This window comes from Ambystoma mexicanum, chromosome 3q (assembly GCF_040938575.1).
Source record: "Ambystoma mexicanum isolate Mex_15411 chromosome 3q, UKY_AmexF1_1, whole genome shotgun sequence".
Lineage (NCBI taxonomy): Eukaryota > Metazoa > Chordata > Amphibia > Caudata > Ambystomatidae > Ambystoma > Ambystoma mexicanum.
Window position 1 is genome coordinate 350,481,425 of NC_090926.1, and position 13,305 is coordinate 350,494,729.

A 13,305-nucleotide genomic window follows, 5' to 3' on the forward strand; every position below is an offset into this window, starting at 1 on the left:
AATGGAAGTCATTGATCTGAAAAAGTCTTGCCTAGGCTGTGGCTGGTATACTTTTTTGACAGGCATCAATCTTGGCTTCGACAAGGGTGTCGATTTTGGCGCCGGAATTAACAATGGTCTCGGTAGTGGAGGAAGGTGTCGATGCCATCTTCGAGGTCAGCCTTCGAAGGATGCGTCGAAGTAACCTTCAACATGGACTCCGATGGCGGGTGGATTCCCGACGCCATCTTGACAGATGTCACCTCTGATTTATGCACCGATAGGTCTGATTTTTTTTATTAGGCATCAGGGAAACACCCTTGACAACTTGTCAGATCTCGCGCGTCTGGTCTTTGACCTCCCCTCTGTCACTTTTGGAGTGAGAAGGGGCATGGTCTCCACATGGTTTTTTCGAAGGGGTCTGGGCTGCATTCTCGAAAAATTTTAACATGGAGGTTCTGAAAGCATCCCACTTTTCAGGGGAATCATGTTTGAAAGGATAGGGGATGACCCTTGTGTCAGCCGACTAGGAGGAAAAGAAGGAGATTGGTGTTGTCTCTTCGACAAAGACTAAGAAGATTTCCTTGAGCGACTTCTCGATCTTGATTTCCTCGAGACTTTCCACCAGATTACCTCGATTCTTTTAGTTTTTTCAAAGAAGACTGAGGATTCCTCCCCACTGCCAGTTTACCCCTACGTTCCTTCAGAGCCTTGTTGTTCATCGCCTGACAGGAACCACACTTGTCGACCCGATGGTCAGGGCCCAAACACCGGAGACAATTTTGATGGGGTCGGTGATCGACATTTTCTTCCCACACTTCTGACATTTTTTTAAGCCAGTTTTGGGCATGGAAGGAATCGACGATGAAGACCTAATGACTTGAAACTGAAGTGCCGTTTTTCATGTCACGAAGGAAGCTATCGGAGAAAAAATGAACTGATGCTAACAGGCGCGGCTCGAGCCCTTTATACGACGGATGACGTTGATGTTCGATGGCGGCCCTCGAGGGACATTCGACGCCACTGCCTCGAGCACAGCGCCCTCCGGTGAAAAATTTCCGAAGCAGCTAGCTGGAAGATACCAATATCTAAAATGAGGAATACGTGGGAGGACACAATCCATTCGAATTAACCTTTTAGCTAGAGCCGGCCGTGCGCCAGGAAAACACAACAGTTCACAAAAGTGGAGTGTTCCGCTCTCCCCTTCCGCAAAGTTTAAAATAATAGTCACAAAAACCAGACAAAGGGGTATTTATCAAGGTTGAAACAGCTATCTTCCTGGGGCACTTCCAGCGGTCACTGACCAGCTGTTCTCGTCGCTGGTATTACTTACCCAGCAAACGGCGCAGGGCTCAGACCCGGTCCAAGGCTCCAAACACTCACAATAAACAGCATCACGCTCCGTGCCGGTGTTAGGCTTTTGGAGTTGAAACTCCTCCTTCAATGATTAGAAACGATAGCAAGACTCCAAGTGCCGTGCTAGTACTGCTTGCTCACAACACACAGCGTTGCACATGTGCTAGCAATTTCTCCAGCACCATCCTTGCCTTGATTCCAGAGAAAATCAAATGCTTTAACCATACCTGCATTAGGTGAAATGCTCCAATGAAGTGTTAGTAATGTTCATAGAAAAACCATGTTAAGTAGAATGTTAGTATGTCTAGTGTTTATTAGAATACAGCATATGTATATGGAAATTGTGGTGTCTGAAAGTGGAAACCATTGTGGATGTACAATAGCAAGATTAATACAGGCAGGTAAAATTCCGTTTTGTATAATGTTATATGTACCATATTGTAGAGGGGTTCAGGCTAAAGCAGGAGACAGACCGTTTAAGTTGCTTCCATTAATTTAAATACATTTCAATTTTTGAATACCTCACTCTGTTCCTTGCCCTGAATTGTGGGATGGGATTGCATTAATATGGAGCATGAAATTGGCATATCACGTCTATATGGACCAAAACCAAAATTATATAAAATACACTACAGATGTGACTTGTGGAAGGCCTGAATTTTTCAGCACATGCTTATACAGAGCATTTGAACATTAGGTCTGTCGCACAATATCTGAGCAGATGGTTTGTTATCTTCAATGGGGGAAAGCCAAAGTAAAACATATGCTGCAGATAGAAGATCTAATCGAAGTGTGCTTGTTATAAATTGGTCCAGACACATCTCAAGTCACATTGATGATTGGAAATGGTACCTTTGTCACTGAAGTCATCCACCAACACTATCTCTGCGATTAGCTCCGGCGGCGAACGATTAAGGATGCTGTGCACAGTTCGCAGGAGGGAAGACCACCCTTCATTGTGAAATGGCACAATCACACTAGTGTTCGGAAGCTTCTCCAGGTACAACTTGCTCTTGCAGCTAAGACCATTGAAAACAAGAAACATTCATTTTTGTCAACAGCGGGATAATGCTTCTGCTTAGATCATATTCATGTCAAGAATGGCTTTCTTTCAGCTTGCAACGATATACTGCTTTAGAAATCACAATTCGAGGAAACTGAAAAGGGTGAACCAGGAAAGTAAATTAAGGTCCTTCAAGAAATAATCTACAAAGAACTTTAGCCTGGATGTGCTCTGTATACTATAGAACTGAAAATGTAATCTGGAAAAGTCCCAATCAGATAAACCAGCACAATAAAGATTGCCCACGCTAATAGCTCAGTAAAGTCTTCATTCTATTAAAGACAAGGAGGCTCACATTATGCTTTAAACTTTCTTTAATACTGCCATATCAGCACTTTAAAACTTTAACTATGTTTTAGTTTTTCTTGCATGTCATTAGGAAAAATAAATCAATAAAATTACAAGTTCCATATTTCAACAAATGTTAACTAAAGTTCCAGGGACCACGGTTCCCATGATCCTGAGGCCCTCTGTAGTCCTGGCCTCTATCCATCCACAAATCAGTGCCCAGATCGGGGCATAAACACTTCCCCCCGCCCCCCAGTTCCATTCCTCTTTCTTTGCCATTAGAGTTTTAGATCCACAGTGAGTCCAGAATAGGGATGTAACGGTATTACGGTATACCGTTAAAGATACCGTGAACCAATTAATTGAACAATAACCACCGTCACATTGTTTATACCGGTATACCGCTCATACCGTTAAGTGTGCTTTTCAATCTGTTTTGGAAAGGCTGTAGTAAGCAAGTGCTGCGTAGTCTTGGTCTTGCACTGTTGGATGTGCCGTCTGCCAAGTAGTTTCAGTTTGAGCAATTTTTAATGCCATTCCATAAACCACACGTGCCTGACACAAAATCAATATGTTAGCAATAGGAAGAATAAACACAGTGCCAAGGAGGAAAAGGGTTTGCTTTTTTTTTAATTTATATTTTTTTTAAAGCCCTCACACAGCCCGCAGGCATCGCGGCGCTGTTAAAGAAATTGTTTTTGTTTATTTAGTTGTGTAATTGTTTTTGTCTTAGTTGCGTATTTATAACACGCTTAAACACCCAGAGGTTTCTAAGCGCGGACCCGGGGATCAAACCTGTGTTGCTTCGTGTCGTTTTGCTTCCAAGGCGCGCACGTTGCCGCTCAGCTATCCTCCCGGGACTTTGGGTTGGCGGCTTTGGGGTTTATATATTTATAATGGATAATGTTTTCTAAACATATGACAATGGGGGATTTCCCTGGTTCTATCATTGCATTTACATATAATAAGTCACACTGCGAAATTTACTCATCTCTGTGGGTATATTCCCTGCTGCCATACCAAAGGGTAACATGTCCGTGATTACTGAACACCTTTTGGCCCGGAAGTAAACTAAAGGCTGTAACGTAAAGAGCGAGTGCGTGTGCATGCGCACAAGCGTATACTACCATCAGACTCCATTGATCTGTGGCATGCAGGTTATCAAGATGGCAACATGTTCATCTTCACCAGTAGCCAGTAGGGGAGCTAAAAGCCTAAATGACCACTTAAGAAAAGCTATTCAGTTTGCTTTGCCAGTCGCAGCAGGGCTCCCCCCCTCCTCCTCCTCCTCCAGACGTGTGTTTGTGTTTGGTGGAAGCAAGGGGTGGCATTTCAGTGGAAAGTATGTTGAAAAGCCCAATTCTGGCCCCGAGTGCCTGGTTTTGTTTGTGATGAATAATCTGACAATTTATGACCTTTTAGAAAATATTTGTTAAGATTAGTTAACTCCACCTGCTATACCGCGATAACCATGATATACCGTCATTTGGCAAGAAGGTTATTGTACCGTCATAAAACTAATACCGTGACACCCCTAGTCCAGAATATGTTCAACACAATCCATAAGGTCTGCCTTGATTCGCAGCTGGCATAACTGATCGGTCCAACGGGGACAACTTGCCAGTATATCCCTTGTTCATCAACCAACTTGTTCACAACGCCTTCTGGTCATTTCCTGCGAGAACAGAAAAAGTCACATGAGGGTGGGAATGAACCAAAAGATGCCACACACAGTACATCACAATATCAATTCATTTTTTGACATTTCGGGTGGGATATAATGCTCGCCTCCTAGTCTTTAATAGAATGAAGACTTTCCTGAGCTATTAGCATGGGCAATCTTTATTCTATGACAAGACAGGAGGCTCGCATTATGCTTGTTCAAAGCTTGCTATCACTCCATTCCGTATATCAGATACTTGAAATAAAACGTCTTAAAGGTAGACTCAGAAGACCAATCTGCTGATTTCATAACATCTTGCAGAGACACTCCCGTCGCAAACGCTCTAGCAGCCATTGCTCCTCTAACAGAATGTGCACCAAATAAGGATAAGTCTATCCCTGACCACTGTATCACCTCTCTCACCCATCTCGCAATGATCGCTGTTGCTACCGCATGGTGGGGCTTCCTACGCGCAATAAGCAACTAGGTTACGCCGCGTGGTCTAATCTGGGCTGTTGCTGCTTCAAAATCTTTAATGCACTGTGCCACACAACTTCTTATTCTCCGCAAAATACAGTAGGAAATTACTCTGGAATCGGTCTTTGTTCTTTTAGCGATAGTAAACGCTACCCCTTCTGGATAAAATATCTTTCTATCAATCTCTAATGCTTTCACGTCCGATACTCTCCGGCACGCTACAAAACACAGGAGCATAGCTAATTTGCCTGACAATTGTGAACGGGACAAAGCTTCATTTTCCGGCCACCTAAGGACTAGGTGAAAAAGTCTGACGTCCCATAAAACTACAACCTTGGGTTCTCAATTGTATGCCTTTGAGGAGACGCAGAACTGCTGGATGTTCCCCCACAGCACTACCTTCCACTTTGTTGTGCCCTGCTGGAATTGCGGATCTGTAAACTCCTACCGTTCTGTAGGCACAACTATCCTGAAACCTTGAAGCAAAGAAATTGAGGATGTGCACTAGAGGTGCTGAAACGGGACCCAAACCGTGTTCTTTTCACCACTGCGTCCAACTGTTCCAAGCTGTGTTATAGCTCCTAACGGTGGAAGGCGCCCAGGAATCTCGGATACAGTCTGCAGCGAGGTCCGAGATTCCCGGCAAGTTCCATCTTCTCCTGAAATCCTGCAGGCAATGAACTGCAAGGAGCCTGCTTCTACCAGCGGATGGACTCGACCGGTCGGGTCGAGTAGAAGGCCCGGGATGCTCAGGACTATCCTCGGAAAATCCGTAGAAAGTTCTACCACTACTGGAAACCAGGCTTGCGCTTTCCAACAAGGCAGCACCATCACCACTTCTGCTTTGTCTCTGCGGACTTTCGCTAGAGCTCTCGTGATCATTACAAATGGCGGGAAGACGTAGTGGACTGCTCCGTTCCATGGATGCAGAAAGGCGTCTGTACCGGCTGCTCCCGTGTCTATCCTCCAGCTGTAGTACTTCAGTGTTTGCGCATTCAGTCTGGACGCAAATAGATCTTTGTCTAGAGGTCCCCATATTTCTTGTAATCGCCTAAAAATCAGAGGGTGTAGCTTCCAATCGCTAGAGTCTACAAGATATTGAGAGTTCCAGTCTGCTATACTGTTTTGACTCCCAGGAAGGTATTCTGCAGTCACTGCAATGTTGTTCTGGAGGCAATAATGCCAGAAATCCTTCACTAGTTCTGCCAGCATTCTGGATTTCGTGGCCCCTAACTTGTTGATGTAGCGGACTGCTGAGATGTTGTCCATCTTGAGCAATACGCAGCATCTTATCTTGTCTCTCGTAAATGCTCGAACGACGAAGGAGCCTGCTAGAAGCTCGAGGCAATTTATGTGGAGACTCAAGTCTGACCATTTTCCACCTGTTTGAATCTGCTTGCACCTGGCTCCCCAACCTGACCTGCTTGCGTCTGACTATGAACAGCTCTGGCATGTCTCCGAAAATCACTTGTCCGTTGCAGGCTTCCATATTCTCCAGCCACCAATGTAGTTCTGTAATGGCTTCCTGATCTAGGTTGACCAGCTGATGGTATTCCAAGCCTCCGGGGAGATGCTTGATTTGGACCCTCTGTAATGCGCGATAATGCAACGGACCTGGGAAATGGCCTTTATGGAGGCTGCTAGTAGACCCACTACTCTGGCAAGATTCTGAAGCGAAATAGCTCACTTTGCTATCACTGCTGAGCTCCTTTTCTATCGCTCTTACTTTGTGACCTGGGAGCTCTAAAATCGCTTTCACAGTATCTATGGTGAAGCCTAAAAATTCCAGTTTCTGAACTGGCGCTAATTGAGATTTCTCTAAAATTCACCAAGAATCCCAGAGAGGATAGGGACTTGAAAATCCACTGTACATCTCTCGTGAGAGTCTCTTTGCTGGATCCCATCACTAGGACATCGTACAGATAGATGATCATACGAACAACTCTCTCCCTGATAGCTGCTGCTACTGGCTTCATCACTTTTGTGAAAGCCCAAGGGGCTGACGCCAGACGGAAAAAGCGCCAAATATCTCTGTTCCATCGAACTGAAGATACTTTCGAAATGCTGTTGCTATCGGAATCGTTAGATAAGTGTCTTTGAGGTTTAGACGTGCTAGCCAATCCCCTGAACGCAATAGGTCTCGGAGGAGGTGTATACCCTCCATCTTGAAATGGTTGTACTCTAGCCAGCTGTTCAAGTCTTTTAGATTTATGACGGGGCAAATCTTTTCTCCTCTGCGCACAAGAAACATGTTGCTGAGAAAGCCTTGACCCTTTATGTTCTCGCATTCTATTTTACGTTTACTAACTCACTGTGTAAAATCGCTTTATCCTCTTGCGTCATGCAAATGGGGGAAGGCTCTCTGTCCTGCCTTGGAATGCCTATGAAATCTAGCTGAAGGCCCGGCACTGCTTGCAAAACCCAAGCATTGCTTGATAAAGCTTGCCATTCTTTCAGAAAGTGGAGAGTTCTCCCTCCGATAGGAACATTTGGTGTACTCACCCCCTGATGCACTTGGCTGACGGAAGGAGCCTCTCCCTTTGCAACCTCTTGAATGCTTTCCTCTGGGCGGGAAAAAGGTATCCTTCTGACGGCCTTCCCAATTTTGTGCGTGTGGACCTTGAGGTCTTCTTTGATAGTTGTAGCGACCGGACAAGCGACCTCTGAATCGTCCAGTCCCAGCAAAAACACATCCCGGAAATATCTTTCTTATGGAGCTCTGGGCTTTTTCGAGCGCAGAGTATGTACCTACAAATTGGGACATCTCCATCACAAAGGCTTCCCTGAAAAGAAGACCTTTGGCGCCCTCACCTGCCTCATATGTGGCTAGGTTGCTGAGTTTGCTGTCGATCTTTAGGAGGACGCCTCTTCTCTCTGAGGAGAGGGCGCAGTTGGCGTTTCCCAATAGGCATACTGCCCTCTGTGCCCAGTTACCTAACGCTTGAGTATCTACTGGGGCACCAGTTTCTTGACTTCTCTACAAAGTCCATAATTTTAGCAAGCGGTCCTGCCAAGTCAAAGAGCTTGTTCTGACAACCTTTCCATGCATGATCGACACCCTTTCTAATGTCTCGCGCGGATATGGTAACAAAGGTGACCATCTTTGGTCACAGGTCTGGTGTATCTGCTAGTTTACCAGGCAACTCAGGCCTTGGGCATTCTGACCGCATGCAGGATCGAACTTCCCTGTCCAGAGGCTTCCTAAAGTGTTGTGACATGTATATCGCCACTCTGGGCAAAGGCACCCACTCAGATGACTTTGGGTGCCTAATGGCCTCTGGGTCAAACATATCTATTATGTTGTCTTCCTCTTCTGGAGTATTCTGTGGAATGGGCTGAGGAATATCTTCTTCGACACCTTAGTCGTCAGGGGCATATCGTTCTTCATAATCCCCCAAATTGTCCACCCCTGGGGCAGGGGGTCTGTTATGGGAATCTGCCATTTTTACTAGAAAGGCTTCTTTCAATCTGGCGACTGGGTCGCTCTGACTTTGGGGAACCCTATCATTTTTGCACATACTAGACTAGACTACATGTTTGTCACACAGGAGCTGATGGCAGAGATAGTGCAGACAGAATACAAAGAGGATCCTATCAGACCACTCACCACTGACCTTAATATGTCAATACCGAAACCCAAGAGCAAGGATACCAATGTGGCGCCTTAGGGCTGAGGCCCTAAAAGATACAATGTTCAGAGAGGACTTGAGGGGAGAAATAATAAGTTACTTAGAGACCAATACTGGCAGTGTTGAGTCAGCTGGTACGCTGTGGGAAGCCTTTAAAGTGGTGGTGAGGGGGATAGCCATAGCTAAGTCCAAGGGACTACAAGAAGGGATATTAATTAAACTGCAGGAAGTGGAAAAAGAACTAGAAACAGCATTGATCAGAGAAGGTAACACCAAGGAAGATACTGAAACTATACACAGGCTACAACAGGAATGTGCTGGACTCTGGGAGAGACTGGGCAATCTAAACTATAAAAAGTACATAGAGAGACAACATGCGGGAGGAGATAAACCAGGGAGGGTGCTGACATGGTTATATAAAAGCGAGACCCCCAGATCCACAATCAGAGCAATAACGAAAGAGGACGGGTGTATAGTGGACACCAAAGATGGCGTGAATTGTGAATTTTTAGAGTACTATCAACAGTTGTATGGGGATGAAGGGGAAAGCAACTGCAGGGGAATAAGAGAAACACTGGAAGACAGGCTTACAGCGAATCAGCGCAGAGGAGCGGGAGGAGTTGGATGCCCCAATCACTCTAGAGGAATTAGAAGTAGTGGTGGGTTAGCTACCCACCAGCAAGACTCCGGGAGCCGATGGGCTCTCTAGCGAGTTTTATAAAATGTATAGAAATGAGGTGCTCCCGCTGCTTTTAGAGATGCTAAATGAGGCATACGAAACAGGAAGGTTGCCAGAATCCTTGAGAGGCGATCATCATACCACTCCCTAAGCCCAATAAGCCTGGCAAAGATTGTGTATCATTCAGACCGCTATCAATGCTTAATCAAGATAGCAAAATGCTCACAGCGGTCCTAGCAAACTGAATGAGAAGGATCATCAATAAATTAATAAACCCCAATCAGACGGGATATGTCCCACATAGAAATATATCCAACAACCTCAGACAACTTCACCGGGTTATTGAACATACGGAAGGTGATGCCGGCGAAATGGAAATTGTATCGTTGGATGCAATAAAGGCTTTCGACTCAGTTAAGTGGCCTTGGCTGTGAGCAGCCATGTCCAATTATGGGATAGGACCCGAGTATCTTAAATGGGTCAAACTGTTATATAGCGCACCGTTGGCCAGGGTTAAAACGGGGGCAATCATATCTGAAAGATGGCAATTTAGTAGGGGTACTAGACAGGGGTTCCCGTGGTCCCCCATGCTGTATATTTTGGCGCTAGAGCCCCTGGCGATATACCTAAGACAGCAGTATGATACGATAGGAATCACCATAAAAGGGGAGTCACACTTAGTCTCTTTGTACGCTGACGACATGCTGCTCTATCTACGATACCCTGAAGAGAATCTCCAATATGTATTGGAAGTGATGGAACGATTTGCTGTCTGGCATAGCGGTGAACCCCAAAAAATCATGTATATTTCCGCTGGGTAGATACAGAGGGATCCCGTGAGACCAATTACCTGTTTTACAAATACCATGGGAGGCCCACACATTCAGATATCCTGTGATAGATGTTTACTATACAGTGGAGGCAGAACACCAACACAATACTGAGAAAGCGGTCAAGAGCATCGAAAATAGTATGAAGTTCTGGGCAAAACTCCCCTTGTCGATGATGGGAAGAGGGGCAATGATGAAAATGGTAGTTCTGCCAAGACTATTGCATTATTTTGGGAATATACCATATCTGATACCAAGGCGATTTTTGATTAGGATACACCACATATGTAGGGGGTTCCTGTGGCATGGGACGAGGAACAGAATTGCCCTTTGGAAGCTACACAATTCGTGTGATAGAGGGGGTATAAAACTGCCAAACTAGGAGATCTACTATCTAGCAAGCCAATTACAATATGTGGCGAAATGGTTATCAGAGGAACCAACCTCGGAATCTAGGTTGTTCAGATTGGAATGTGCCCCATTCTTCCTAAATGAAATGATATGGTTGCCCAAATACGATATGAAAGAGTGCCCAGAGATGATGATGGGAGATATGGCATAAGGCCTGTCAGATGATGGAGAACCCATCTCTGTGTTCCCCGCAGGCGCCACTAGTCGCATTGGTGGGAAATGAAAGCCAACTAATGACGACGATTAGGAAACACTGGGAACCGGTAGGGATAGCGACAGTGGGAGACATATGGCAAGAGGGGAGGATAAAAGAATTTGAGATGCTGATGGAGGAAACCGGGTTACATACGGGACAATATATTCCATACCATCGGATGGTGCGGTGAATCAAGGAGAGATGGTCTAAAATAGTCTTAGAAGAGCAACCGGATACCGCCATAGAAGTAATAATATATGACATAGCAGAAGGAGGGCACAAGATATCTAGGATATATGAGCTGGTGATGTCCAAAGTGGGGAAGGAAGTGGTACAACTGAGACAAGACTGGGAGGAAAAGTAGGGGCCTCAATGAGTGATGGGTTGTGGGAGCGAGCCCAAGGGTACCATAAAAAAGTGTCAAGAAATGCGAGGTTACAGCAAATACAACTGTATATAACCCACAGGGCTTATATGACACCCAGAGGATAACGACAGACATGCCCCAAATACGGCAAAGAAAACGCTGGGATGACGCATATGTTCTGGGCATGCCCCAAAATTGAGAGATTCTGGGGAGAAGTGGCCCATAGACTAGACGAAAAAGGGATTAAGATAACGGTGGACACAGCATGGGCATGCCTGGTTGGAGGGTTCCCCAGACCACGTAAACTTAAACATGTAAGTAAACTGAAGGATTTGGCATATATACTAGCAAAACGTAGAATTGCTATGGGGTGGTAGGCATGCCATAGACCTAGGATAGAAAGATGGTGGAAAGACCTTCAGAAATGGGCAGAAGCAGAAAGTGTGGTATGGCAGGAAGCTAGCAACGTGGGAGGGGATGAAGAAGCTGAAACCTTGACAGCCTGGAAACATTTAATAGCCACACTGTTTGGGCCCATAGAGGACGGGTCGGGTAACCAGGACCCGGCAGAGAATACTGAAGAGGGAATCCCTCTGCAAGATGAAGAAGCAGAACGCGAAGTAGAGTAGGCTCGATTGGGGGGAGGGAATGGGAGACGCAGTAGACATTGTCTGAGCTGTACGAAAATTGAAATAATGTGATATGTACTGCAAGTCTGGTTTTTCTTGTTTGAAAAAAAGAAAAAAAACCCTATCATTTGTACCCGAGGGGGTCAAAGTGTCTGCACTCTTTCGGGCCTTCTTACACCCCTTGTTTTCAACCCCTTTCTGAGGGTGTCCAGCTGACGTCCCTTCCCCAAGGCTGTCTGTCTTTTCCTGGCTGCTAGCTGTTCTTGCTGCTCAGCCATGCATGCTTCCAGCATTTCTAACCTTTGTGTCAAAGGTTGCACCCCCTGAGAGACAGCTTGTGTAAGTGAATCTCCCAGTACCCTCTTGAAGCTGAGGGACAGATCAGTGTCTTGCCAGGCAGGTTGTTCCTCCCACTCTTGTTCACTCCACTCAGATTCCCTGGGGTGCGATGAGTGAGCCATTGTGTATTGTTAGCAGAGCTAACTTCTTGGGAGTCAGCTATTATTAGAGGCTCTGAATCAGAGTTAGTCTCCGCTGCACTCTGCACTTTTCTAGCTGTGGTCCGTGTGAACTAACATTCACTGCTGAATATACAATCAAAAGATTTTTTATTTCTTTTGAAAAATTCTTCAAGAAGTGTACCACACGTCTCTCCGCTCCGTTTCGCTATATTTTTGCGCGAAAAAGAGCGTTCGAGAGCCGTGGAGGATGACGGCAAGACATGGAGGCAGGCCTGTACACCGCAGGGTTCTAAATCCCTCCGTGTTTGGCGGCGGCGAGCAGACTCTACACACACACACGTGGAGAGCAGGGCGGCTGCCTGAAGCGAGCGGCTTTGCTCGCGGCTCCGCCCCGCTTCTCCTGACTGAACCTTGCAGATGAAAGAAAAAACGCTCAGAATACAGGTAAAATGATATCGCGTGCGCGCCTCCTACAATTCACATCAGGATTTTGAAACGCTCTAACACAGGATACATTGTTCCAGAAATACAAGTTCGAATACTCGCTGATAGTGAAACCATTAATATAATCTTTACCCTGAAGGAAAATTGTTATATCATAAATATAACTGTTAATCAAGTAAATAACACTCATCTCTAGTATGGCAGCAAAAAGAAAGAGGAATGGACCTAGGCGGGGGAGGGGAGGAGGGGGAAGAGTGTTTATACCCCAATCTGCACACTGATTGGTGGACGGATAGAGGCCAGGACTACAGAGGGCCTCCGGATCATGGGAACCGTGGTCCCTGGAACTTTAGTTTAAATTTGTTGAAATATGGAACATGTAACTTATTGATTTATTTTTCCTAATCACATGCAAGAAAAACTAAAATAAAGTTAAAGTTTTAAAGTGCTGATATGGCAGTATTAAAGAAAGTTTAAAGCATAATGCGAGCCTCCTCTCTTGTCATAGAAGTGTGTCATTGTAAAAGTGAAATGCTCTTCAAATGGTTAGCCAAGATAGACCTTAAAGGAAAAACTGTAAACAATGATCCAGCTTTTAAACACAGGGTAAATTAACATGTTTGAGGGGTCACCAACAATTGTAGGAACAATTGTCATGCCCCTCCCAGTACAAACAGGATTAACAGAAATATATAAAGATGTTTGATTTGGTTTTAAATATTGCTAAACAACATTTTCCTTTTCTAATTATCTGAAAAATTACGGTGCTAGTTAATTGTTTATTGTATACTCATCCCACTAACCTTATGTAGGCAATAAAATGTGTGTGATGA

General features: G+C 45.1%; 1 protein-coding gene across 1 annotated transcript in view; it reads right to left on the reverse strand.

Moving 5' to 3' along the window:
• Positions 1-13,305, reverse strand: part of GALNT10 (polypeptide N-acetylgalactosaminyltransferase 10) — a 1,380,999-nt gene that overhangs the window by 827,793 nt on the left and 539,901 nt on the right. The window contains exon 4 of the mRNA XM_069653980.1: positions 2,188-2,354. Coding sequence (XP_069510081.1) covers positions 2,188-2,354 — 167 coding nt within the window. The remainder of the gene's footprint in view (positions 1-2,187; positions 2,355-13,305) is intronic.